Raw genomic sequence first — 24,678 nt, 5'->3', positions numbered from 1 at the left:
TGGATTATTTTTCTCAGTTCCTGTACTTTGAAAAAAAATTCCTAATACAAGCAACTTTATGTATTTTTGGCTTATTAAAGAAATGTGGGCTCCTCATAAACAATTCAGATAATAGAAGGGGACAAAGAAGAAAGTAAAAATGGCCAATTATGGCACCACCCATATATCTTGCCACTGTTAGTATTTTAATATGTAATCTTTCAGACTTTTTTCTGCATGCTTATGCAAGGAAATGTATACGTATATTCAACATACTTTTAAAAAACTTACTTTTTTAAATTAATAGTATATCGTGAGCATTTTTTCAAGTAAAAACAAAAAATCTAGACCTGCAGCACTGTTTACTATAGCAACAGAATAGTCCATTTTCTAAATATACCAAAATTGATTTGCCCACCCTCTGTGGTTGGACTTTCAAACATGATGCTATTTATAAACACAGCATCTTCCCACTTTTCATATGCTTTTTCAAAACATATGCACAAAGATGCATATATATCTTTGCACAATTGTGTGATTATTTTCTTAGGAAAAATTCCTAGCAGTAGGATTGCTGGACTAAAGGCCACGTGCCTATTAACTGTGGTCACATTTTGCCAAAATGCCTTCCAAAATGTTTGAATAGATTTTCATTCCCACTTATTCTGCACCTTTGCTCTCTTAGAGAAAGTCCCTTCTGCTCTACGCCTCATCCCCTTCGCCTCTGAAATGGGTGAGAACACAAGAAATCGCAGTTAACATTTATGAAGCGCGCGCCGAGTGCAGACTGTGTACTAACACTTTGTATCGATTAGATTCAGTCGTTTAAATCTCACAAAAATCCCAGGAGAAAAGTTCTAATATCCCTATTTTACTTTTATCTTACCCATTTCTGAGGCTCAGAAAGTTTCAATAACTTGCCTGAGGGCGCCCAACTGAAAAGTGGCCAAGCTGGGATCCAAACCCAGCTCCGCCTCTGGGACTGAGACTCCTGGGCCAGGGCATGCGTTTCCCAGTGCAGGTGAGCGCGGTGTTGTGTGAGTAAGGAACACAGGCGGCAGCCCCGCGACCTCTGTACACTGCTAGGGCGTCACCGTTGCTCGGTGGAACGGGACTGTCCGGCAGCGCCTGCCTCAGTGTAGAAATAGCGAGGAGGGGTTTTCCAGCAGGTCTGGGGAGTTTCCCCTGAGAATGAACTAAGCACTTTTTTTTTGGAAGTGAAGAAGCATGTTTTCAAAGTCAGCACCATCTCCTGTGCTGAAATCACAGACCTAAACAGATTCCCCCACCCCCACAGGCTTCTCAATCTGTGGCCATCTCTCCAGAGCTCCCAGGGGAAAACTGCTATCTGAACTTCTCCAGACTCTAAACCAGCTTCAGCGGTTCTTTCGACCATAGGAGTCCAGCCTGTGGGGTCTAAGAATGAACTAATCCTGGTCCACTCTTTCTCATATGCTTTCTTTGCAGCTCTACAACTTGGAAGTGGCTGAGCAATATGGCTCCCGGGGGCTGACGTGAGGCCTCTGCAGCTCACACCAGCCCCTTGTGCAGGCAGCCAGCGCCCCCAGACCCTGGGGGTGACATGAGCCGGCTGGCACATCCCAGAGAAGGGGGCCTTCCCAACCCTTTCTTTGCCTACAAGGAAGAGATTTCTTACGTATGGCTTTAACCGGTTGATACAAAATAAATAAACAGAGAGGGAGGGAGAGGGAGATGGATGGTTTCGGTAAATAATGGTACCGTGGCCAGCAATTTGAAGGAAGTTTCCCACCTAAGCAGTTGTGACAGGAGTATTAACTGGGAGCCCAGAAAGGGAGCACAAACACAGTACCGTGAGGATTGCCAGAGCACATACCGAAGCTGAAAAATGTGTGTCTGTCAAGATAAAATGGTGCATTATGTGTGCACCGTCCCATGAACCTAGCCAAGGATGTCTTGGAGGTGTCTTCCCCACCCCCCCCAACCCCCGGCCAGTCTGACTCTGCTTAAAGTGAGCACAGGCCTCAGCTCAGGGAGGGCAGCCGCTCCACCTCTTGCTGAGCTAATAGTTGTGTGTGCGTAGATGCTGGGTCCCTAGGGACTCACCCCCTGCTTTTGGAGAAAGGTTTTTATTGCCTTATCTAATACGATGCTGATTCCTGTTAAAAAACGTGCGTTGACTAGACGCTGCTGATGTGAACTTCGCAGAGTCATCTTAGGGAGGGAGGTGATGGGGAGCCTTTGTCACTAACAATTAAAGAGGGCATGACCCAGGAAAAAATTGAAACAGGGGGTGAGAGGGAAACAGGAAAATAAACAGCATCTCTGAAACATCCCCAGTGGGGCTGGCACGGTACCTAGCCCCCTACATGTTTTCATTCCATCTCCTTCCCAGCCTTCTGGAGTAGATATTCTGATCCTTGCCCTACAGATGAAGAAGTTGATGCTCAGAGGGGTTAAGTAGCTTGCAATGACACAGAGCAAGAAGGAGAGACTGAGATTCTGAGAGATCATAATGGAAATGAAAATGGTGCTACCAGAGGGGAAAAAAATGTCTGTTTTGAGAATGAGGCTACTGCTCTTACGTGGGCAGGAGATAAGGCCTTCCAGCTCATTCACTCTGTGGCTTTCACAAAGCACAGCAACTTCCTGTGTCTCTATTTGCCAGTCTATGCAAGCAGACATAAGTGCCCTTTATTTATCTGTCTGAAACACCTGAATTGTGTAAATGAATGGAGAGAGACACGAGTGGGAGCGAGACAATGGTCTGTCTCATGTCCTTGTAGTGATCTTTTCTTGTCTGTGCCATCCCCACCCAGGTATGACTTCATTGAGATTCGGGATGGGGACAGTGAATCTGCAGACCTCCTGGGCAAGCACTGTGGGAACATCGCCCCACCCACCATCATCTCCTCGGGCTCCATGCTCTACATCAAGTTCACCTCCGACTACGCCCGGCAGGGAGCAGGCTTCTCCCTGCGCTATGAGATCTTCAAGACAGGTCAGTGTGGCCCCGGGTAGGGCCTGGGAGCTGGGCCTGGTAGAGAAGAAGGGCAGACAGCAGCCCAGTGGGTTGGGACAGGTGGTAAGGGTTACAGTTTCATCTGGCGGGAGCGTGCAGAGAGGTTCAGGGTGAGTCTGGAGACACCCCAAGAAGAGCCAGTTCAGGTTATCATCCAACTGGAGGGGCCAGAGTGGGGGCACCAAATAAATAGAAAAACACTTTTTGAAAGAATCTAATTTTTGTGCATTTTTAAAAATCAAAATAATCTTCATGGGAAAAAGCTAAACTCAGTTGAACTTCCCACCATTTACTTCATGGTTTAATGTTGCCTTTATTTGGAATTACATGGGACTGAGGACATAATCTTTTCATTGTTTAGAATCTCTAAAGATCTCACCATGACCCTCCAAATGAGGTCACACCATAACTCTTAAAATAAGGTTCCCAGAAATTCCCCTTGGGGAGCCATATTACCACTTCTACCCATTCAACCCCGACTTTCCAATGAAACTGATGCCCTGAAAAGCAATGAAAAAGATAGCAGACAAAGGGGCGTGGAACACTGCACGTGTGTTAAGTTGACTGCTTGATTCCCATTAGGTCCGCCTTAGATAACTTTAGTCCTGGAGAATATGGGTGAGCGCGTGTTTCCATAACTGGGTACAACAGACATTTATTCCTCCTCTCCCATGCATGGGGCTCCTTATCTCCAGGCTAAGGGAGGCGTGGCCTCCAGTTCTCCCCTCTCCCCATCCCTCTCCCCACCTCCGAGGCTCCATCTAGGAGCACGTGTCTCCGCTCTCCAGCAGTCCAAGTTTTACAACTCACGGATGGAGTCTGGTTCAAGGGGAGGCTGTCAGCCTTGTCATCGAGAGGCCCGGGACCGGCGCCTGTTGAGTTCAGTGTGAGGGGAACTATTCATATATATTTTCTTTTTCACTAAACAGTTCTTGAAAGGAAGTGGTAGCTGCTGAAAGCACTTTTTATATCCACTCTGTCTAAATATTTGTCGGATTTGTCTGCCTGAGAACAAGAACGTGGCATCAGACGCAGGGGTGGGCCGAGGGAACTGTGTTGTGCCAGCGCGGGAGTCTGAGCTGTCACAGGGTACAAGTCCCAGGAAGGTCCGTCTGCCTCGGGTTTTCATGCTCCTGACCACAGTGAGGTCACAGGGACTGACAGTCTGTGCGTCCAGTGGCTCCGGCTGGTGTGAGGCCCCCGAATAGCTCAATGCACGTTCCCTTGAGCCCCGTGCAAGCTTCGGGTCAATGCTACCAGCACTGATGGAACATCCTCTGCCGCCCAGCAGTGGGGAGAATAAAAGAAAGGAATAAAACAGCATGTTTGCTGTCTCCTAGTTGGAGAGACAGGTGTGTAATCCCTCAGCACAGACAGAGGCACAGTCGATGTTGCTGGATGAATGTGTCTGTAAATTGAAAGGAAAACTATACTATGAAGCAGAATGAGTAAGTGCTAAGTAAAGGTACAATTGACGTGCTGTGGTTATGAAAATGAGGAAGCAATTGAGCGGCTCTGAAGAATCTATCAGGTAGCAAGGTCCCTAGTGCTAAAGCTGTCACTCTATTCCACTGTGCTGAGCATGAAAGGAAAACAGCTCCCAGCAAGATCTTCCAGGGAACTGGCCCAGGGACGTCAGAGCAAGGGTGAGCAGACCATTAGAGCTCATTTGTGGTCTCACACCTCCATGCTTAGTATTTCACAATGCACAGTGCCACAGTCTCCAGAAGGCCACGGAAGAGGTAAATGTTCACTCTATCCGTTATGCAAATTTGAAAGAAGGATAGAAGGCTATTAAAAGATGAAACATACAAGAGAGTAGCATAATTCAGCATTGCTGTCTTGAGGACATGCTGAAGAAGGATTTGGAACGAGACAGCAAGTCTGGGGACTGTCTGGAGACAATGGCGCTCATCAAGGAAGCTGGGTGTCTTGGGCTTGGAGAAACGGGGCATCCTGGGTTGAGGATCAGGGTTGCCTGTAGACGGGATTGCCACAGTGAGAGACAGCCCTGCCAACAGCCTCGCTCCCCGGAATGCGAGAGAAAGTGAGAGCCCAGCAGCCTTCTCAGGGCCACTCACGCCTGCCGTCGCACCCGTCCCAAAGAACAACACTCAGCACAGAAGTCAAACCCATGTAAAACACAGAAATACGTGGGGCTGCACAATTCAAAACTGAGAAGTTTAAAAAGATGAGCGTTCTTGCAGGTGTCGTGTCCTATACCCTTACTTCCATTGTTGGAGTCCTGAGAGAAAATACACAAAGTCTACGTCATTCACAGAACATGAAAGAAGTGGGTGGACATGCTGAAGAAATCCAAACAAACACAGCTATGTTTGCTAGTCGGATTCATAAAGAGGAAGAAGGAGGAAACTGTAAACACAGATACGCAAATAGCCATACAGAGGGCTCTGGAAGCCTTCGACAGCACGCTGTCCTGGAGGGGCTGTGCCGTAGAACCCACGGTGCGGGCGCTGGCCAGGTGCGTGTGGCTGCAGGAGAAGGTTCATGTCTGCCCTCAGTGAAATGGTTTAGTAAAGATTCTCTGTGCTCCTAGACTGTCCACATATCAAAGGGTAAGCCCAAACAACTCACAAACTTAAAAGATCTCAATCATCACCAAATCCTGAGCAGAACAGAAAAAGGAATTTTTAAGCTTAAAAAAGTAACATCATTGGCCGGGCGCGGTGGCTCACGCCTGTAATCCTAGCACTCTGGGAGGCCGAGGCGGGTGGATTGCTCAAGGTCAGGAGTTCGAGACCAGCCTGAGCGAGACCCCGTCTCTACTAAAAATAGAAAGACATTATATGGACACCTAAAAATCTATATAGAAAAAATTAGCCGGGCATAGTGGCGCATGCCTGTAGTCCCAGCTACTCGGGAGGCTGAGGCAGTAGGATCGCTTAAGCCCAGGAGTTTGAGGTTGCTGTGAGCTAAGCTGACGCCACGGCACTCACTCTAGCCTGGGCAACAAAGTGAGACTCTGTCTCAACAAAAAAAAAAAAAAAAAAAAAAAAAAAAAGTAACATCAGAAATGAAATCAGTGGAAAATGTATGGGGGGGGGGAGTGTTGTTTTTTTTTCCCCTGATGCTCCTTTGACCAAAGTTCAAGATCAGGTTTTCTTCCTGTTTGCCCAGTGACATTTCTGAAACTGAAATTTCTGGGGTCATTCACAGGTAGGGAAAACCTGGAGCACCCACTGCCTGTACTCCCTGAATTAAAGAACTGAATTCACCTTCTGTGGTCAAGGAAAGCTCAGCTTTGCAGAAATCCGCCATGTTTTAAATATCTTCATATGTGTAGATTCTTCTTCCACTTGCAGTTATTATGAAATTCACAGTGGAAAAACACAGAGTGGGCAGTTTTCATACCAGAATCCTTTGCTATGAAATCGTTCACTGTAACCAAAATCTCCAGCTTCTATGGACAATCTTAGCATTGAGTGGACTTGACTATTTGTTGCCTGTGTTACTTTTTTAACCTTTAACCCTTTTAACACATTGCAGAAAAAGATGTTGGATTAGGTAGATATTTCCAAGAGTCAACTTTTGTCTCCTTTTCTGAGATCTCTTCTCAGCATTTGATATTCAGTTGCCTTTCTGATGCTTTGACCATGCTGCACATGGTGAGGGGGTGAAATTAGACACAAACACATGATTTTAATAGACAGGTTTGATTTTTCTACATAAAAAAAGGTAAAAGTAGACGAAAGTTTTCCCACCTCATTCAAAATAAGCCAGAGGATATATCCATTTATAGCCATATATCAGAAATGGATACTTTTTTTTTTTTTTTTTTGCCTTAAGAACCTAAGGTTGAAAAATTCTTTCCAGTTGAATGCTCAGGGCCCTGGAAACTATGGATACTGTAGACTCTCGCATTCTCCAGGTCTCTCTCAGATGAGCTGGATGTCCATCTTGTAAGCGCTTGTGCCCCACCTATGACCAAAGAAAAATTCCACCACAAATTCCCCACTGCTGGGGGTGGGGCTTCTCCTTGCCTTCTGAGGGCATGACAATAGCGTAGACTCTAAGAGGAATGTCAGGATGCCCTTTCTAGCTCTCAAGCATGTTGTGAATAGAGAGTTAATTTCCTCCCAGCTGTGTGCAACGCTCAGCTAAGTGGCCCACATGAAGAAGGCTGCACAGCAGCCATAAACTCTAACCTTTTCAAAATTCCTCTTGGCCCCCTGAAGACCTGCCAGCTGGCCTGGCTTTGCTGAATTGCATCATGCCGGGCCATTGAGGAGGCCCTCAGGAGTTTGCAGCCTGATGGTAAACAAAGCTGGGAGGCAGCTCCAGCTCAACCCTCGCTCGGGGCCAGCCCTGCCACTGCCATGCCTCTGAAGGACCGGGTGCAGAGCGCAGTGCTCAGAGCCGCCAAAGAACCCATGGAAAGGTTAGCACTTGCCCTTGTGTGTCCTGGGTCCCCACGCTGCCAAGGCACAGCATAAGGCAGAAGAAGTGAGGAGGTGATGGATGTTCAAGTAGGAGATGCTGGAGTTTCCCGTCTGGTGATAAGGAAAGTTGTAAACCCCCACTCCTACTTATTTGCATGGCACCTTTTCCAAGTCAGACATTTGATGCTTTCCAGAAAGCAGCCGTCAATAGAGACTCTCGATGGGGCCCGCTGCAGGAGTCCTGGATAAAGACATCGCTGCGGGCTAAGATCTGCGTATTGACATCACCTAGTTATATTTCAGTGCGATCCCCAGAGGACACTTCCTGCCAGTAAACACCTGGTTTATCAAGTATTTCTGTGGGTTTTCTTTTCCTTCGTGCTTAGAGTTTCTATTATCTTGCTCATAAATCCTGCTTCCTTTTCTTATTTTAAAATCTGAACACAGTGAATGAAGTCAGTTCTAAATGTCCAGCATTTGTGTCCACCAAGTTAACTTGCATCAGTGCTTGCTCTATGCATCTGCGTGGGTCCGTGGGTCTGGGTCTGTGGGTCTGGGTCCCGGGCCCCATTGGTGGTGCTGCCCTGGCCAGTGGTGGCTGGGTTCATGTGACTCCACCTGGAGGCATGATAGGGTGGCTCTAATCCTCTTACGAGCTCCTGCTGCCGTCCAAGCTTACACCAGGATGCGAATCTGTGCCGCATTTAATCAGGACGCCTCCATGCGTCCCAAGAAAACAGACACAAGAGCTCAGGAGAGAAACAAGGCCATCCTCACCACAAAGGAACCAGAAGCCTTCCAAATGTCAGTGCACTGCTGCATTTTTCCAAACTTGCTGCTGGAGCGGCCTTTAACATCCCCAACGCCCCGCCGTGATCCACCAGCTAAAAACATCGATTGTTAATTGTCCAACCACTACAGAGCAGCTCGTTTTAATATAGTCATGACATGAATGAGACCCGAGCTCCCCTTTGCCCCTCCCCTGAGGCACCTTGGATCTTGGAGGGAGAAGGCGGCACTTAGTTGGCTGTGGTACAATGGGGGCTAGTGTGGAGGTCAGCAGTAAATAAGGGGTAACATTGTTTTCCCTGCTGGCAATCAGCAAGCCTTCCTTAAGGATTGAAATAACTTACATTTCTGGAACGAGCAGCTGAGTAATTGAGAAAGAAGACTCTGTTCCTCTTTTCAAGAGAATCTCCCTCTCTCTTTCTCTCTTTCTCACACACACACACATACACACACACACACACACACACACCCTTCTCTCGACCCCCAACCCCCAATTCCTCAATTGCTCCTCTCACTCTAATACGCAGAGCAAGCCAGTTGTGCCCCCCTAATTTCTATCCTAAAGAGGGACTGGCTGGAGGGCTTGTGAAGAGCATGTTGCTTCAAGAGCCACTCCAGTGCAAACAAAAACCTTGCGGGTAGGGAGATTTGGGCCCAAACATTTAAATAACCCATGTGACAGAGGCAGCAAAGAAAGGCATCTTCTTCTTTATGCTACGGTTCTCTTTTACATGCAGGCTCTGAAGATTGTTCAAAAAACTTCACAAGCCCCAACGGCACGATTGAATCCCCTGGATTTCCCGAGAAGTATCCACACAACTTGGACTGCACCTTTACCATCTTGGCCAAGCCCAAGATGGAGATCATCCTGCAGTTCCTGACCTTCGACCTGGAGCACGACCCTTTGCAGGTGGGCGAGGGGGACTGCAAGTACGACTGGCTGGACATCTGGGATGGCATTCCAAATGGTGAGTGACACTGTGTCGTGAGGTGCTCCTCAGCGGCTAGGCCTTTGCCTACTGATTGCTTTAGTGATGATAAAAAGGTAGAACAAAGAGTTCAAAGCTCCTTAGAGTTCTTGCACAACCCACGATGACTTTCTCTTTTTTTCCTTCACCAAGGATGGTTTGAGGGAAATTACAGAAAGGCAGCCTACTTTCTTGGGCATATTTCTTTGGAAAAGGATAGGATACTACGTGCTAATAGGTACTTGGGAGAGGATGAGAAAGCCTATAGGTGATGTTCTTTTCCGCTCCAAGTTGTCAGGACAGAAAGTGACTCAGTGGCCAAGCCCTAGAACCAAACGTAAGCACCCTAGAGCCAGACTGGACTTGAGTCTTGGCTCTGCCACTTGGCTCCACCGTACAACCTTGGACAAGTTACTTAATCTGTCTGTGTCTTATCTGTATAAGTTAGCTGCTATCATTATTATTACTGTAATATTATTAATACAATCATAGATGTTGAAAAGGTGCATCACCCAAGGCCAAGAGGGACCTGTACTTCTCAGGTGAAGACCAACATAAATCTCAAGTTTGGTCAGTATTGGTGCCTGAGAGGAAACAAATCTTTCAGTTTTGTAGTCATTCTGCATATTTTCCAATGTAAGGGAGACTTGGTGGCTCCCTTAGTCAGAAGTCCCTTAAGACTTAGTCAGAAAACTTGAGTTAAGCAGTATGAATAAGAAAGTCACATGACTTCTCCAAACCTCAATTTCTTCTCCTATAGAGCAGGTATTGTAATGATACCTTCCCAGCCTGGCTCCTAGGGCTGTGACAACAGAGTGAAGCCAGCGAAAGTGGCTTGTATTTTCTCATTAAAAAGTAAAAGTACTTTTAAATGTACAGAAAAAATATGAGACTTTATTCTTAAAACCTTTCTTTTGGTCTTTGGTTTTTGTGCCAAGACATAGAGAGTGGTGCTCCATTGAATGACACGAGGTGGTGGGAAAGGCGAATGTGTTGAAAACCAAGTTTGACATTTTCGTTTCCGCTGATCTCTCTTTGTCCTGCATGTCCAGTGGGCCCCCTGATTGGCAAGTACTGTGGAACCAAAACGCCCTCTGAACTCCGTTCATCGACAGGGATCCTCTCCCTGACCTTTCACACGGACATGGCCGTGGCCAAAGATGGCTTCTCTGCACGTTACTACCTGGTCCATCAAGAGCCGCTGGAGAGTGAGTGGGCCAGTTGGGAACTTCTGTCCTGTCCTTGCATCAGGGCTGTGAGGGTGCACAGGTGAAGGGAAGCTGACCTCTGCGAGAGAAGGAGATGGAAACATCATGAAATTTGTGCTGGCCCCGGGGTTCAGGGAATGGGGGCTGCATCCTCTTGCCAGGCAGAAATTAATGAGAAAAGAACAGGGGTCAATCTGGGTGCTCATTTCTTTAAAGAAAAAATAAGTGTGTGTGTGTGTATACCGAGAATTAGTTATTCCCAGGGAAAGTCATGGGACCATCTCATGTCTCAGTTTCTTCATCTATGAATGAAAGGGAAGTTAGTTAAAATGATCTGTACAGGGTCCCTCTCATGCTATCATTTTTTGAGTCTGGGGCCATTTTCCCCCCTCTCTAAATCTGGGGTTATTGTCTCAAAACTGAGCCATTTTAAATTTCTCTTTTTTTTTTTTTTTTTGAGACAGAGTCTCACTCTGTTGCCCGGGCTAGAGTGAGTGCCGTGGCGTCAGCCTAGCTCACAGCAACCTCAAACTCCTGGGCTCAAGCGATCCTTCTGCCTCAGCTTCCCGAGTAGCTGGGACTACAGGCATGCACCACCATGCCCGGCTAATTTTTTCTATATATATATTTTAGTTGTCCATATAATTTCTTTCTATTTTTAGTAGAGACGGGGTCTCACTCTTGCTCAGGCTGGTCTCGAACTCCTGACCTCGAGCGATCCGCCCACCTCGGCCTCCCAGAGTGCTAGGATTACAGGCGTGTGCCACCGCGCCCGGCCTAAATTTCTCTTTATGTATCTTTTTTGACATTAAACATCTCTGGCCCTAGGTAGAGTTTCTCTGGCTAGACTGCTACAACTGCTTGGACTTTCCCTTCACACTCCCAATAAAGACAGTTTTTGTAGCTTCTGCGGTATGCCAGGCACTGGGCAAAGCGTTATAAACTGTCACTCTGACCTTAGCTGTCATGGAGCTTGCGGTCTAGGCCATCAGTCTTTCAACCCCGGGCTCTGTCTTCAGGTCAGCTGCTCGTGGACATGTGCTTCAGATGTGCTGCCATTTCCACTTAGAAACCCAAACAATAACACTAAGGACTAAAGAAGCACTTTAACAATGATTAGAGTCGAGGAAATCCTGCCATGGTTGTAGACAGCTCACCACATATATAGCTGCAGACATGGCAGCCTGGCCTGCAGGAAAGTCTCTGGGTTTTGTTGCAGGTTAAAACCATCAAAGAGCTCATGAAGACTGGGCAGATGGTACCAGGTCATGCAAATGGCCAATGCAGTCACAGAGCTAAAGAATAGGTTCAATCCCTGAAAGAGATCACTGGTCCATATCACACGCACACACAAACACACACAAATATTGATCAATGTCTATGGCATCCACGGGAAGGACAGCAATTTAACTGATGGCATGAGGCCAGAGTGAGTGACTTCTGGGTCTATTTGCCCAGACAGGTGGCACAGAGGAACATAAAGTGACATGAATGTGCTTATAGAGCGGTCTCCCAAAGACAGGTACTTGTGCTTTGTAATGTCTGTCTTCTATGCCAGAACTCACAAGACAGCCGAGTGAAAGAAGGAAGCAAAAATGCCTCCTGGGTGTTTATTAATAAAGCAGGCTTCCCACGATGCATCAGCCCACCCAAATTGTCACGAGTTTCTCTCCCATTTACCTGTATTGCAATCACGGTGCATCTGGCGTCCGTGAGCATCTGTAGCCTGCAGCAGTAACAGTTCTTGTGCTTTAGATTGTATTTTTAATTTGTATGATGATTCTTATTTATCCACAACCTGATTTCTTATAGGTCCATTTTAGTTTCTTTCAGACCCAGAGGGGTTGTCAAGCTCCATGATTTGGTGTAGTTGTTTTTAAAACGAGAGCATGTAATTAGGGTCTTTAAGATGAGGGCATGCCTGTAAAGACTTGTCCCCAGAAGGGAGCAGTGTTGGGAGGGTCCCAGGGGCTTGAGGTTGAGAGGCCTAACTCTGCCCTTCCGCATCTGCATTCCCCAGACTTCCAGTGTAATGTCCCTCTGGGAATGGAGTCCGGCCGGATTGCTAATGAACAGATCAGTGCCTCGTCCAGCTACTCCGATCGGAGGTGGACCCCTCAACAAAGCCGGCTGCATGGTGATGACAACGCCTGGACCCCCAACTTGGATTCCAACAAGGAGTATCTCCAGGTACTTGCTCAGATACCAGAGAGCGTGCAGAGTGTGCACGTACTGGTGGGGCAGGGAGGTGGCTCCTCAGATAGAGGGGACAAAAGACACAAAGAAAATAAACGCAGCATACTTGAGAACTCCATTCATTCATTCATCTGAACAAATACGTGTGCCAGGCACAAATAGACTGTGCCAGGGCCTGGGCTACACACTGGGGTACACTGATGAGCAAGAGGGACCCTATCCCTGCCCTCGTGGAGATGACCAGGCCTGGGAGAAGTTGTTTGGCTAGAATGGTGTGTGCCCTATGACCACAGATACCCAAGGAACATTCTGTAAGCAGTTCAGATCTTCCTCATTCTTGGCACAGAGAGGCATCATAGACTGGGGTGGGGGTGTTTTCCTAAACGCAAGTTTGTTGAGGGGCTGGCTGAGTGTGGCAGCTTCCCCTGCTCTTTGCTACTGGAGAGAGTCCTGCCAGGAAGGTTTTGCACATAGCTATCAGAAGAACACATGGGAAAATGTCACTAGCGGGAATGCACTGCAGCATCTTTTCAGACTATTGTTTGCTTTCTTTCCGAGTAAGACTTGCAGCCCATGTTGAGTAATCTTCCCACACTGCAGACTGGTTCCGTCCTCATCCCCTGGGAAGAAGTAAACAGGGGAAGAGCACGCTGCTAGCGCCATACTGGAGCAATGCTGCTTTTACGACACACGAAATACAGCCTTGTGACCCATTGACAAGCTTGTCCTGGCTCTGATGCGACACAGTGACCTCTGCTCTAAGAAGGACATTGCAGAGCAGGCAACAGGAAAGGGAGAAAGACCACTTAGAAACTCCAGAGAGTCCACAGGGGTTCTAACAGCACAACCCTGAGGCCATTTGTCACTGTCTCTCTTCTCTGCCTCTCCAGAAATCCTTCTCATCTTGCAAAGCCTCCAGAAAGTTTTCCATTAAATTGGCATTCCATTTTTTGGTCCTTAATCATATACTTTCTCCTGTCAGCATCCACCTGTTTCTCATACACACAGACGGCATTGCATACTTATTCAAATGTTTGATAATGTTGAGCACATATTAAGTAGCCAATAAGTGCTTGCTGAGTTGAATTTTACCAGTGTGTGCTCACTAAATTTTGATCACGTGGAGATTGCCATTAAGAAACACCATGGGCCAGGCGCGGTGGCTCACGCCTGTAATCCTAGCACTCTGGGAGGCCGAGGTGGGCGGATCGTTTGAGCTCAGGAGTTCGAGACCAGCCTGAGCAAGAGCGAGACCCCACCTCTACTAAAAATAGAAAGAAATTATATGGACAGCTAAAAATATATATAGAAAAAATTAGCCGGGCATGGTGGCGCATGCCTGTAGTCCCAGCTACTCGGGAGGCTGAGACAGGAGGATCGCTTGAGCTCAGGAGTTTGAGGTTGCTGTGAGCTAGGCTGACGCCACGGCACTCACTCTAGCCTGGGCAACAGAGTGAGACTCTGTCTCAAAAAAAAAAAAAAAAAAAGAAACACCATGGCCAGCAAAGGAATGACATCCAGCAATTTCCAGATGACTTTGGTGTTGTGGGAGAGGAGGTCCCTCAAAATGTTGGCCGTCCTCCTCGCAGAGCAAAAGGTCAGGACTTGGTGCATAAGCCTAATTGCTTGGGCAGACTCTGTATGCCCTTTGACCCCTTAGTGACCTGAGTGACTAAATACACAATGGAACAAGGGGGTGGGGAGGGGAGACAGCTATGAGCTGTGACTTTTGCAGCTAGGGCATTATAAGTGAATTGGATTGAATTGAATTGAGTTGAATTGGACTGGAGTGGGGTGGATTCATTTAGCCTGTTCCTTTAAAACACCATCTGCTTTCATGATCCAAGGCAGGCCATAGTTCAGTAAGGAGAGATCGTAGTTCTAGATGTTCAATGATTATTCTAAGAAAAACGGAATACTTTCTGTTCAGATTTGCAGAAAAAAGAAAAAAAAATCAAGTTACATTTTCAAGATGTCTGATTTAGTGTCAGATAAGTTGAGTTTATCCAATGAAATTGCAGACTTATGCTAATTCCAAATACGTCTCAGTGAATCACAGACCCGGGATGGGAGCGAGTCTAACGATTGTGTTCTTTGAAGGAAAAGCAAGACACTGCCCTGTGTGGGGAGGGGTGGTCCCTTACTCCTGCCCTCTCTTCCTCCCCAGGTGGACCTGCGCTTCCTAACCATCCTCACGGCCATTGCCACGCAGGGAGCGATTTCCAGGGAGACACAGAACGGCTACTATGTCAAATCCTACAAGCTGGAAGTCAGTACTAATGGCGAAGACTGGATGGTGTACCGGCATGGCAAAAACCACAAGGTAAACCCGGGTCCCCATGGCAAAGGCTGGGCCGGTTCCTGGGACAAGAGGAGCTTCAAGCCAGCCCCACGCAGGGGAGAGGGCCTGTGTAGTGAGGCTCAAATAATTGATGAAGGAAGGGACATGCTGGCCCTGAAAATCTTCTTTCTTTCGCTAAAGTGATTGGAAAACACCATTTCTCCGACAGCCTGGCTGCTGTTGCATCCTGCCCAGCAGAGAGAGAGCTTGCAGGGTGTTCTCTGACTTCAAATGAAGGAGAAAATGCATTCCCTGCCCGTGTGGCCCCACACAGGATTCACTGAGCATTTATGGCCTGAGTCTCTTCCACATGCTGGGTTAACAATCACAAAACCACATGAAACTACAGTTCAGGAGTTAGCGAGGTCTGGAAATGAAAGGGCACAAATCCTGAGAGGGAATCACAATGTCCCAGAGAAGAAAAGAGGACAATAAATAACGAGGAGAAATTCGGTGTGTCGGGGATGGGATCTGAACCGGCAATCATGCTTCGCAGCGAGGCATTGAATTCTCTCGGCTGGGGCCGCGGTGTGCACGGCTCCCGGAGGTGTGGTCCGCGTGGGTGACGTGGGGCTTTTGTTGTATACATATGGATGAACGTCTGGCACTCGGCTTTCCTAAGACACATGGCATTCTGGGTTGGCAGCTGGCGTCGGCGACGTACTGGTTGTGCGGCACACTCAGCGTATGGGGGTCTCGCTTGGGCGGGAGGGGGGTGGGTCTGTGATGGGAGCACAGGCCGAGGTGGCCCCTGCAGACGGGGGAGCGGGGCTGGCTCTCAGGTCTGGCAGGGGAGCGTGATGCCAGGATTCCCAGAGGCTGCTCATCCTTCCCTAGAAGAAAATAGGGAGGGAGGTAGGAGGTCTCTCCTCTGTAGTGCTGCAGCTCCACCGGGCCCTGGTCTGTTGGGGTGGGAGCTACCAAAATGGGGTGCATGTGGGCACGCCTAGAGAGGCCAAAGATCTTTTACAAGGGGAACCTCCTCAGCCCCTGTCACTGCCCCAAGGTGGTTTGCTTTTGCTGGTGCAGCTGGAAGGCTTGGACCTAGAAAATCCTCAACTATGATGTTGGCAGTCTCCCTTGGGAAATGTGAGTTTTTAAAGGAGTAGGTTTTTTAAAAATCAAAATCGCCATAGTAACATGGCACCATTCATCTGAAAATCATGCTTCTAGATATTACCAGGTATCTCTCTCTCTCTCTCTCTCTCTCACACACACACACACACACACTCACATACAAAATTACTCCATTTCCCCAGAAAAGAAAGCAAGGCACTTAGCAATCAAAAGACATCCCACCTTGACGTGTCCGGCCAGATTGGTCCTCCCATTGACTCGGTCTCAGGAAGAATTGCCAATGGCAAGCCCCATGGGCACTGGGTGCTGGGCGTGCCAGAAGCCAACTTCATCACACTCGACCCATTTCAGTAAGAAACCGGTAGCTCCCAGAAGCTCTGCTAGCAGGCAAGGTAGGTCCCCGGGGAGAGGAAAGAGGCTCACCTGACTGTCTCCTTGTCCAGGCACAATGACTAAGCAGCACTGGCCGGGGGATACTGTGGCATAAGCTGATTTTAAAAGCACACAGATGGACTGGGATGCCATTTAAAACACCATTTGTAGTAAATCTGCTTTTGGAAATACCTTAGCACTGCACATTTTGATAGAATGCTGTCCTCCCTGGCTTTATCCCTGGTATTCATTCTGCAGGGAAGATATTCCTGAGAATTGAATTTAGCTTTCTGGTCTTCAGAGTCATTCTTCTCAACTTTTTCATAGTGGATATTCTTTCTCTCTCTTTCTCTTTCTCTTTTGCCTCCTCTTCCGACCCTTGGCTAAATTTCTTTCCCCAGTAGCCAAGGGGTAACTTGGGGTTTTGTTTTTGTTTTAGTGAATCAGTCCTGCCCAAATAAAGGAATCTGGGGCAGAGGAAAAGCCCTTTCTCTCCCCATTAGAAATTCATCCTTTGGGTACTTAGAAGCAGACAAGAGAATGGAAAGCCTGCCAATTAGGCACTGCCCCGCTGCCCGGGCTCCCTTGCCCCAGTGAGGGTGCGGTGGGCAGCCCGGGGGCCTTCCTCATCTCCCCTGCAGGGGTGATCTGGCTGCCCATTCATTAGCTGATCCTTTTCCCAGATATCTGTAGTGAATGTGCAGATTCCACCCGGTACATGGTGCGTCAGTGCAGCTCTCTGGGCTGTTGGGGTTGAAATAGTTGAGTGAACCGTGCCAAATAGATTTGTCAAGTCTGCTGCAGTTTGATTTGATGCCACGAGGGGTTAGGTGGGATGAGGAGGGAACTTGGGGGCAGTTGGGGGAGAGGTTTCACCCACACCGGGTGCTACCACTGAGTTTCTTTGTAGCCGTTGGATGATGGGCACTGTGCCAAGCTAGCTAGCGCTCAGTGGTGGGCTTGAAAGTGAAATTCGAACAACAGCACCTAGTGGAACAGCAAAGCAAGATGAAGGCAGCAGCCTGCTATGCTCTGTGGTGGTGCAGGGGAGGGTTTGCAAACGCCTTCCCAGTGCGCAGGGAGGGAAGTGGGGATTGTGGCATTTGGGGCAGAAATGTGGGAACTTGATTTCAATTCCCTGGTCACTGTCAACACCAGTGCAGTGTACCAAAGACCAGGGAATTGGGGAAATCAGAGAAAAGCAAGATTAATGAGCACTCAAGGTGGTGGGGGATGGCTGTGCCGTGTCTTTGCAAAACACTGTTTACAGTTTGGACCCAGGCTGGGCTGAGGCAAGGCCTATGAAGGAATGACTTCCTCTTGCTGCCAGGAGGTGAGGAAAACTAAGGAACTCTTTCCCAGCCTTTCCCACACAGTGAGCAGCCTCTTCTTAGTTTCTTTCCATCCAACAGGTAATCATGAGGTTGCCTATGAGAAAGCCTCCTCCTGGCCCAATGCAGCCTGGTTACACGGGCCACAAGCACAGTACGTCCCCAAATCCGTATCCAACTCCACATGGCGTAAATATGGAACCTATGATTTTCATATAGGGCGGGCCCTCCTCATGCATATTTATGGCTTAACCACAAGGCAGAGAGCTCGTCTGCCTGATGGAACCCATATTCAACCCTTGTGCTCCCTTAGATTATACAAATTGCTTCACATACATTTCTTCAGAAACCACAAGCAGAAACTACTGCTCTTGCTCTTCCCAGCTGGATTAGTAACACCCCAGACACAGACATAGCATTGCCAATGCAATAGTAGAAGGTTCACACGTGTGGGCACAATTATAGGGATAGTTAGGTACACACACACACCACGAGAGGTGAGTGGAGCTCAAAGGCACAAGGCCTTGGTCAAAGTCCTGTCCTCTGAGAAGCTGATTTCACAAGTCAGCACTGGAAGGGTCGGCTGCACCTGAGGAATGGAGCAATGACTGGTGTCAGGATGGGACAGGGACCATTGCCCTAACATATCTAAGCAAAAGCCCTTATCTTCAATTCTGCCTCATTTGGTAAATGCGGGCGTCTCTCTTGTTAACCAGAGTAACTCTCCAAATTAACCCTGGTTAACTTGCTCTTAGTCACAGCATTGCTGTGCTGTGCTGATGTATTTGGAAGAAACCTGGGCTAAAAGAGAGTCTAGAGGGGTGTCACATACCCTCTGATGGCCAGAGGGAGGGAGGAAGGGTGGGGACAGTGTTGAGGTAAGGCTCGGGTCCAAGAGTTTTCAGAATTACCCTCTAATAAGTGGCAGAAGTGGCAGGAATGCACTAAGCTCCTCATATTAATGTAACAATGACCTCCAAGGGACTCAGAAAAGCCTCAGGCAGAGGCTTATTTGCTTCAGAATTTCACAGTGTTTCAAAGACTGTAGAATTGAAGCTCTCAGAGACTAAGTAACTTGCCCCAGGGACTGGGGAACCATGGAGTCCCCATGAAAGGAGCCTGGTGGCCAGGCTTGGATTTCCAGCCTGGTACTCTCAACAGTCTGACCTCGGACTTGCTCCCCATCTTGCATCCAGCGGGAAACTGGCTTGAGCTGTGCATTTTCCCGGAGAGCCCCAGCTCCGGTGGAGGTCTGAACGCAAGACGGGCTTGGGCTCCGCCACAGAACTGTGAGGATAGAGAGTTGAAAGAAGTTGCTATTTGTTTGATTTGGCCACATCCTTTCAAAACAAATAAACACCCCACTTCAAAAATCCTCTATCCTATATTTATTTTCTAAATTAAAACAAATCATTTTTAAATCAGAGACGTGAGAGGAGAGAGAGCGGTGTCAGAAAACCAAACCCCCAAATCAGTTGGCTAACAGAAGCACATGACATCTATTTTCAGATCTTCTTAGACGATGAGCCGCGTGACCTTGCAAATTTCTCTTAGCGGCTCCGTGCCTCAGTATCCCCACCACCAAATGGAATGGGGCCGCAGCTTCTGTAGGCAAAGCACCTTGGGATCTGTAGATGGAAGGCTCTCTGCAGATATAATTAATGTATTAGACCCACAAAGCTCTTCTTGAGTAGAAGCAAGTTGCCAATTTAAAAAGTAACAAGGTCCCATGAGATATTTATCAGCCTCTTTTAAAATCATAGGTCCGGAATGGACCATGATAAGTCACCCAGGCCTTTTCCTGCAGCCGCTGGGGCCTGCGCTTACACAGCCTGGGGTGCGTGCTCTCCCTCCTACCCTCGTTCTTCTGCTAAGGATGCGGTGATTCCTCCAGCTGATCTTTTGGGTTTGCGAAAGAAACTTTTTTTTAACCTCCTAGTGGGTGACTGGCTTCTCCTTCTTCCTTTTGTGGTAGTAATTTTGTTTGTCACATATAAGATTGGGACAATACCCCAAACCGTCCTGGGCACCAGCCTCTAGTAGTCCTGGATACAGTGGCATCATCTAACCATGGGTAGGTGTGCTCTGAAGAGGGCCGATGCCCTTTCCAAGTTCAAGTCCCTCAGTCTATCTGTCCCCTCAATTATAACTGAGGAGAATCCAGTGCCCGAGGTAATTAAGTTTGTCCCTTATCCGTTTGCCATAGGATGAGCTCAGACCTTTAGCCTCTCCACTTAGGAAGCTCAAGGGAAAATTTCATTATACATAAGCTTGGACCTTTCCTCTATCAGGCTGCCATGGCCAGCGTCACCCAGCTCCCACGGACACTGAACTGTCTCCAGGAGCTGAGGCCGCCTCCCTGGCACGTACAGCCTTGATGCTAACGCAGTCCTTTCACTCCCAGGCCAAGTGAACACAGATGCCAGCAACAAAGAGCAGGCAGAGGGGATGTGGACGGGCGCTGTGATTTTGCCTGGGCTGAGGAAATGCTCTCCTTGCCCCCATCCGCTAGATGAGCATTGGAGCAGAGGCCTCACCTGGTAGATGGTCACACTCTCTGCTGTCACCATGTCCCCACTCTATGGTTTGCTGAGACTCCACTGGAAGAGGTATGCAGGTGGCAGAGGCACTCTGGAACCTCACTGCCTGTTTCCTTGGCTCTCTTCTGCCCACGTGGGAATTAAAGGCACCTCCTTGAAAAAGCTGCAAATGTCCGTGTTAGGAGGCTTTCAGGTGTGAAGCACCTGTGTTTCTCCCTCCATCTTTACAGGAGGACGTTGGCCATCCCCGTCCAGCCTGATGGTTGCTCTTCCCCCGCCCCACGTGCCTCCAGCCCCGGCTCCCTGAGCTGCCCTCCACTCCTCTCTTCCCTGGTGCTTTCCTGTCTCCAGTCCTGAAACCCTAATCCTGTTAGTGTGCTGTGCTCCAGGGCTCAGCGTCTCGATGGGGGTAACATAATCCTGTAGTAAATCTAGCAGGGCCCACAAGGCCCACACAGATGGGGATGTGCACATCCCCCCGGCTGCCCCCAGAACCAAGCACCCTGCTCCTGTGGCAGGAAAACCGCTTGATGACAAAAACAGCCCCAAAGTAAAGGAGGATGAGCGCAGAGGTCATCACAGTCATTAGTGAGCATTTGGTTGTTAGGGAGCTTCTTTGCCGACCCCCTCCCCATCCTCTCTTAATCTGTCTCTTTTACACACACACACACACACACACACACACATCCCTTCTGACTCTGTATCTGGCTAAGTTCCCACATCCACTAGAATGAAAGAAGCTTTAAAAAATTTTTTTTACAGTCTTTAAGGGGGAGTTTTAAAAGAGAAGTATCAGGACTGTGACTTACAAACAACAACAACAAAAAGCCCGTTACCTTGGCATCATTTTCCCCCAGTGCAGCAGTTCCCTCCTCCTCCTTGCCTGTTTGGTGCAACAAATTAATTAAACAGGATGGCATTCATTGATTAACAATTTATTTTTACATGTAGACCCGGTGGCTGGTTTTAGAGCACTTGCAAGGGAAGGGGTGGGAGAGGGAGGACAGGCACCGGGTTCTGCAGTCAGGATCAGTTGGTCTAATTGTTTCTGAGACCGATTTTTAAAACCTGCTACCTGTTTCCCCAGTTTCTGCCACTGTTCTCTTCTGCCTGCTTTGTTCTCCTTCTCCTTGAGTGTCTGTGCCAAATAGATTGAAAAGGAGAACTTTAGATGCAATGAAACATTTATTAGTGGAAAGAAATATTTATTAAAAAGAAGAAGAGGAACATCTCATGCACAATTTCTACCTCAGGGCTCCAGCACTGTACTGTCTTTGAAAAATGTTCCTGCTTTCTTTGCAGTCCCTGGGGCTGGCTGAGTTCAGATATTTACAGCAAAATAGAAGTAAACAGTAGGTCATACCATAGGTAATGAAGAGACAGGTGTATGCAGGCTGAATACGGAAGCTCTGTTCCAATTGGAAGCCATGCACGTAAGGAGAGACGGTGTCTGTCCACCGAAGGGCCTGCCTCATTTGGGAAGGTTAAAACAGCCAGGTAGTCCCATGAACCAACGCTGCGTCTCTCCTTCTAGGAGCCCAAGGACTTTGACGGAATCTTCCTGTTGGCCCTGTGGGGCAGGCACTGTGGCACGCAGTGTGGACACTGTCCTGGGCACCTGGATGTGGATAGCCAAGAGTACTGGTGTATAGGAAAGGGATTTAGCTCAGGCGGAAACGGCCCTGCCTCGAGGCCTAGAAGGTAGGCAGGCTGCAGTGCTCACTGTCCTTAGCCGTGCCAGAGTCACTGCATGTTCTTCCAAGAAAAATTGAGGGGTCAGCAAAGCAGAGGTGGCTGTGACTAGAAATGGGGTGAGAAACAGAGAAAAGGCGACCTCAAAAAACATCAGTGATGTGCTCTGGCTAGATGTTTCTTACTAGATTTTATAGATGATTGATAGATAGATAGATAGATAGATATAATTTTCTTTTATATTATACTGTCCGTGCTTGGTGGACTCACTGGCATGGTCAAAACTCGCTGATTTTCTTTTCCTGGGGGGTGGTATAGATAACAACTAAACTGGAATGTTGGACAGCAGCCAATTTAATTGGCAGGTAGATGCCCTCCTCCCCCAGAGGTGCAAATCAGAAAATCCATGAAATGCTGCTGGTTTTCAGATTCTGTCTTACTGAAAATAAACCAAAGTTCTCAAGAATCAATTGGAAAATGTTGGATTATGTTCAGAATTCAGTGAGGGACCAAATGGATTATCCAGACCACTTTGTACCCGGAATTGTTTTTTGAACTTGGTTTGCAGAAATTCACTTGAAGAAATCTTTATGTTCAACATAGCTTCTTTTTTTAACACACACACACACACACACACACACATATTTTAAGTAATTACAGCATAATCAACACTGTCCCCAGAAAACTAGGGTCACCTTGAACATACGTCTGCTCTTCCTTTGGGTGGTAAACAACCATAGTAAGATTTTTCCTTTAAAATTAATAAAAATGTATATCCTCTGTGACATCCAGCTTTTAAAGCAGATGTTAAAATTTGATCATCGTGTTTGATATTTGTCGATCTGGGTATAGGATACATGGCACTCCACTGATTTTTCTCAGCATTGCAGACACCTCACTGCAAAGTTACAGTCTGAAAATTTTTGGCTTCAAGGTGGGACTTGGGAGTCGTGGCCTTCAGAACTTGAATTCTCCCAATTGTCCAAAGACCCATTTGTGACTTGGCCTCTGCTGTCATGGGTGTTGTGCAAGCATTGGAGCCAGCAGGGAGGGCCGGTAAACTTTAGTGTCTATCTGCAAGCCTGTTATTGACTTTATTTTCCTGAAGGAGAAACCGAGGTATCTAAGGTTTATTGATTTGCCTATAGCGATTCAGCAAGTCGGCAGGGAATAGGGAATGAAACCAATTTCCTGGCATCATTTCCCACGCACACAACCCCTTACCTTGCAATGCCTAGACTGGAAGCCAAGAAACCATCTCAGGGAATTTGATCAGAAAACAGATGAAGGGTGATTCTAAAACCACAGAAGCATTGAGAAAGTCATAAAGATGTATAATATATGATAGCATTTACCAGCTATAAATAGGGGAGATGCGGGGAGAAAAATAGAGACCTTGTAAATCCATTGGGTCAGAAGAAATAGAAACTGCTTAATATTTCATTAAAAATGGATTTTCATAAATTGCACTTTGATATCTTTGGGCAAAAGACAATATGTAAGGACTAAGGTGTTGTTATTCATTACTCTGTTATGAATAATTTGAACTGTTATTGAACCAACACATCAACAAGGTACACTCTCCCTGTGAATGGGGCACTCACCAGGTGTCCTGGGCACTATTTGAAGTGAATAAAAAATCCACAGCACTTGTCCACAAAAGCACTTAGGCTATCAGGGACAACGGGTAACTAAAATGCCCGTTACAAAGTGGACACTCTGGTGAAGAAAGGCTCAGAAGCAGGGGGCCAGAGAGGAACTTACAAATCAACTCGTACAATCCCCTCGCTTAACGGAGGAGGAAATTGGGGCCCGAGGGAGGCAGAGATATTTGCCCACACTTATGAGCTAATTAGCAGTAGAGCCTGGCTCCTGGCTTCTCATCCAGTGGGCATTTTTTGCTTTTTCCACCAAGCCACACTCAGAGTGAGAGCTGTGTTATAAATCTAAGAAAATAAGATGATGTTCCTTCAGCAAAGGGTCCGGAGAACAGGGGGCAGATATGGGTACAGGTCAAGGGCAAACAAGAAACCAGTAAGGAACTAGGCTCAGAAACGTGAAGGATAATTTGAAGCCAAAGTTGAAAAAAATCCTTCATTTGATGCCAGGGGTGGGAGCAGGGTGAACAGAATGAAATGCAACTTGAGAGGCCAGGTAGAGGGCCGAGGGGAGATCAGCCGAGTGCCTCCCTCCCTCCCGACGGATGCCCCTGCAGGCAGACAGTAGGGGCTTCATCCAAAGCCTGTGGCCACACGTGTCCGCGGGAAGACCAGTCCCTCCCCAGGCACGTTCCACGAGCGTGTGCAGCCCTTGCCCACGTGCAGCCGTGCTCACGCACACGCCGCCCTCCCAAAGACGGCCCAAATACGCAACCATTTCCTCCCTGAGGGAGGAAAGAAAAGGTTTCTTCGTGGTGTCTGCCAAGGCTGAGAAATGAAGGGGTCAGATAAGATAAAATTGGACATTAAAAACACATAAGACGTGCTGTGTTTCTAAACGGTACCAGCGTGGTGTGGATGCTGAGGCTTAGCAGCTGTGTTAAAGTTCAGATCCACTCGACTCTCCAATTATCCATTCACATGACAAATAGAGCTATTTCCCCGATATGAACTCCTTAGCATCTCCTGATGGAGGCCACACACGCACACAGTCCCAGCACCTTCCTCGGGGAACAGGCCCCGGTGGCGGCCCCCCGCTGCTCACAACACCCGTCAGAAATAAGCAAAGTGCTGCATTTGCCTCTTCCTTGCCAAAACAAAACAAAAAAACAAACAAAAGCCCTCT

At 47.7% G+C, this 24,678-nt stretch overlaps 1 protein-coding gene across 5 annotated transcripts in view; it reads left to right on the top strand.

Moving 5' to 3' along the window:
- The window catches only part of NRP2 (neuropilin 2), a 115,845-nt gene that overhangs the window by 31,005 nt on the left and 60,162 nt on the right, over positions 1-24,678 (top strand). For all 5 annotated transcript variants that reach the window (XM_069483811.1, XM_069483616.1, XM_069483716.1 and 2 more), the window contains exons 3-7: positions 2,778-2,959; positions 8,907-9,137; positions 10,190-10,345; positions 12,366-12,535; positions 14,709-14,864. In XM_069483811.1, the coding sequence (XP_069339912.1) occupies positions 2,778-2,959; positions 8,907-9,137; positions 10,190-10,345; positions 12,366-12,535; positions 14,709-14,864 (895 nt within the window). The remainder of the gene's footprint in view (positions 1-2,777; positions 2,960-8,906; positions 9,138-10,189; positions 10,346-12,365; positions 12,536-14,708; positions 14,865-24,678) is intronic.

The sequence above is a fragment of the Eulemur rufifrons genome, chromosome 1 (genome assembly GCF_041146395.1).
Source record: "Eulemur rufifrons isolate Redbay chromosome 1, OSU_ERuf_1, whole genome shotgun sequence".
Lineage (NCBI taxonomy): Eukaryota > Metazoa > Chordata > Mammalia > Primates > Lemuridae > Eulemur > Eulemur rufifrons.
This window is presented reverse-complemented; position numbering and strand designations above follow the sequence as displayed.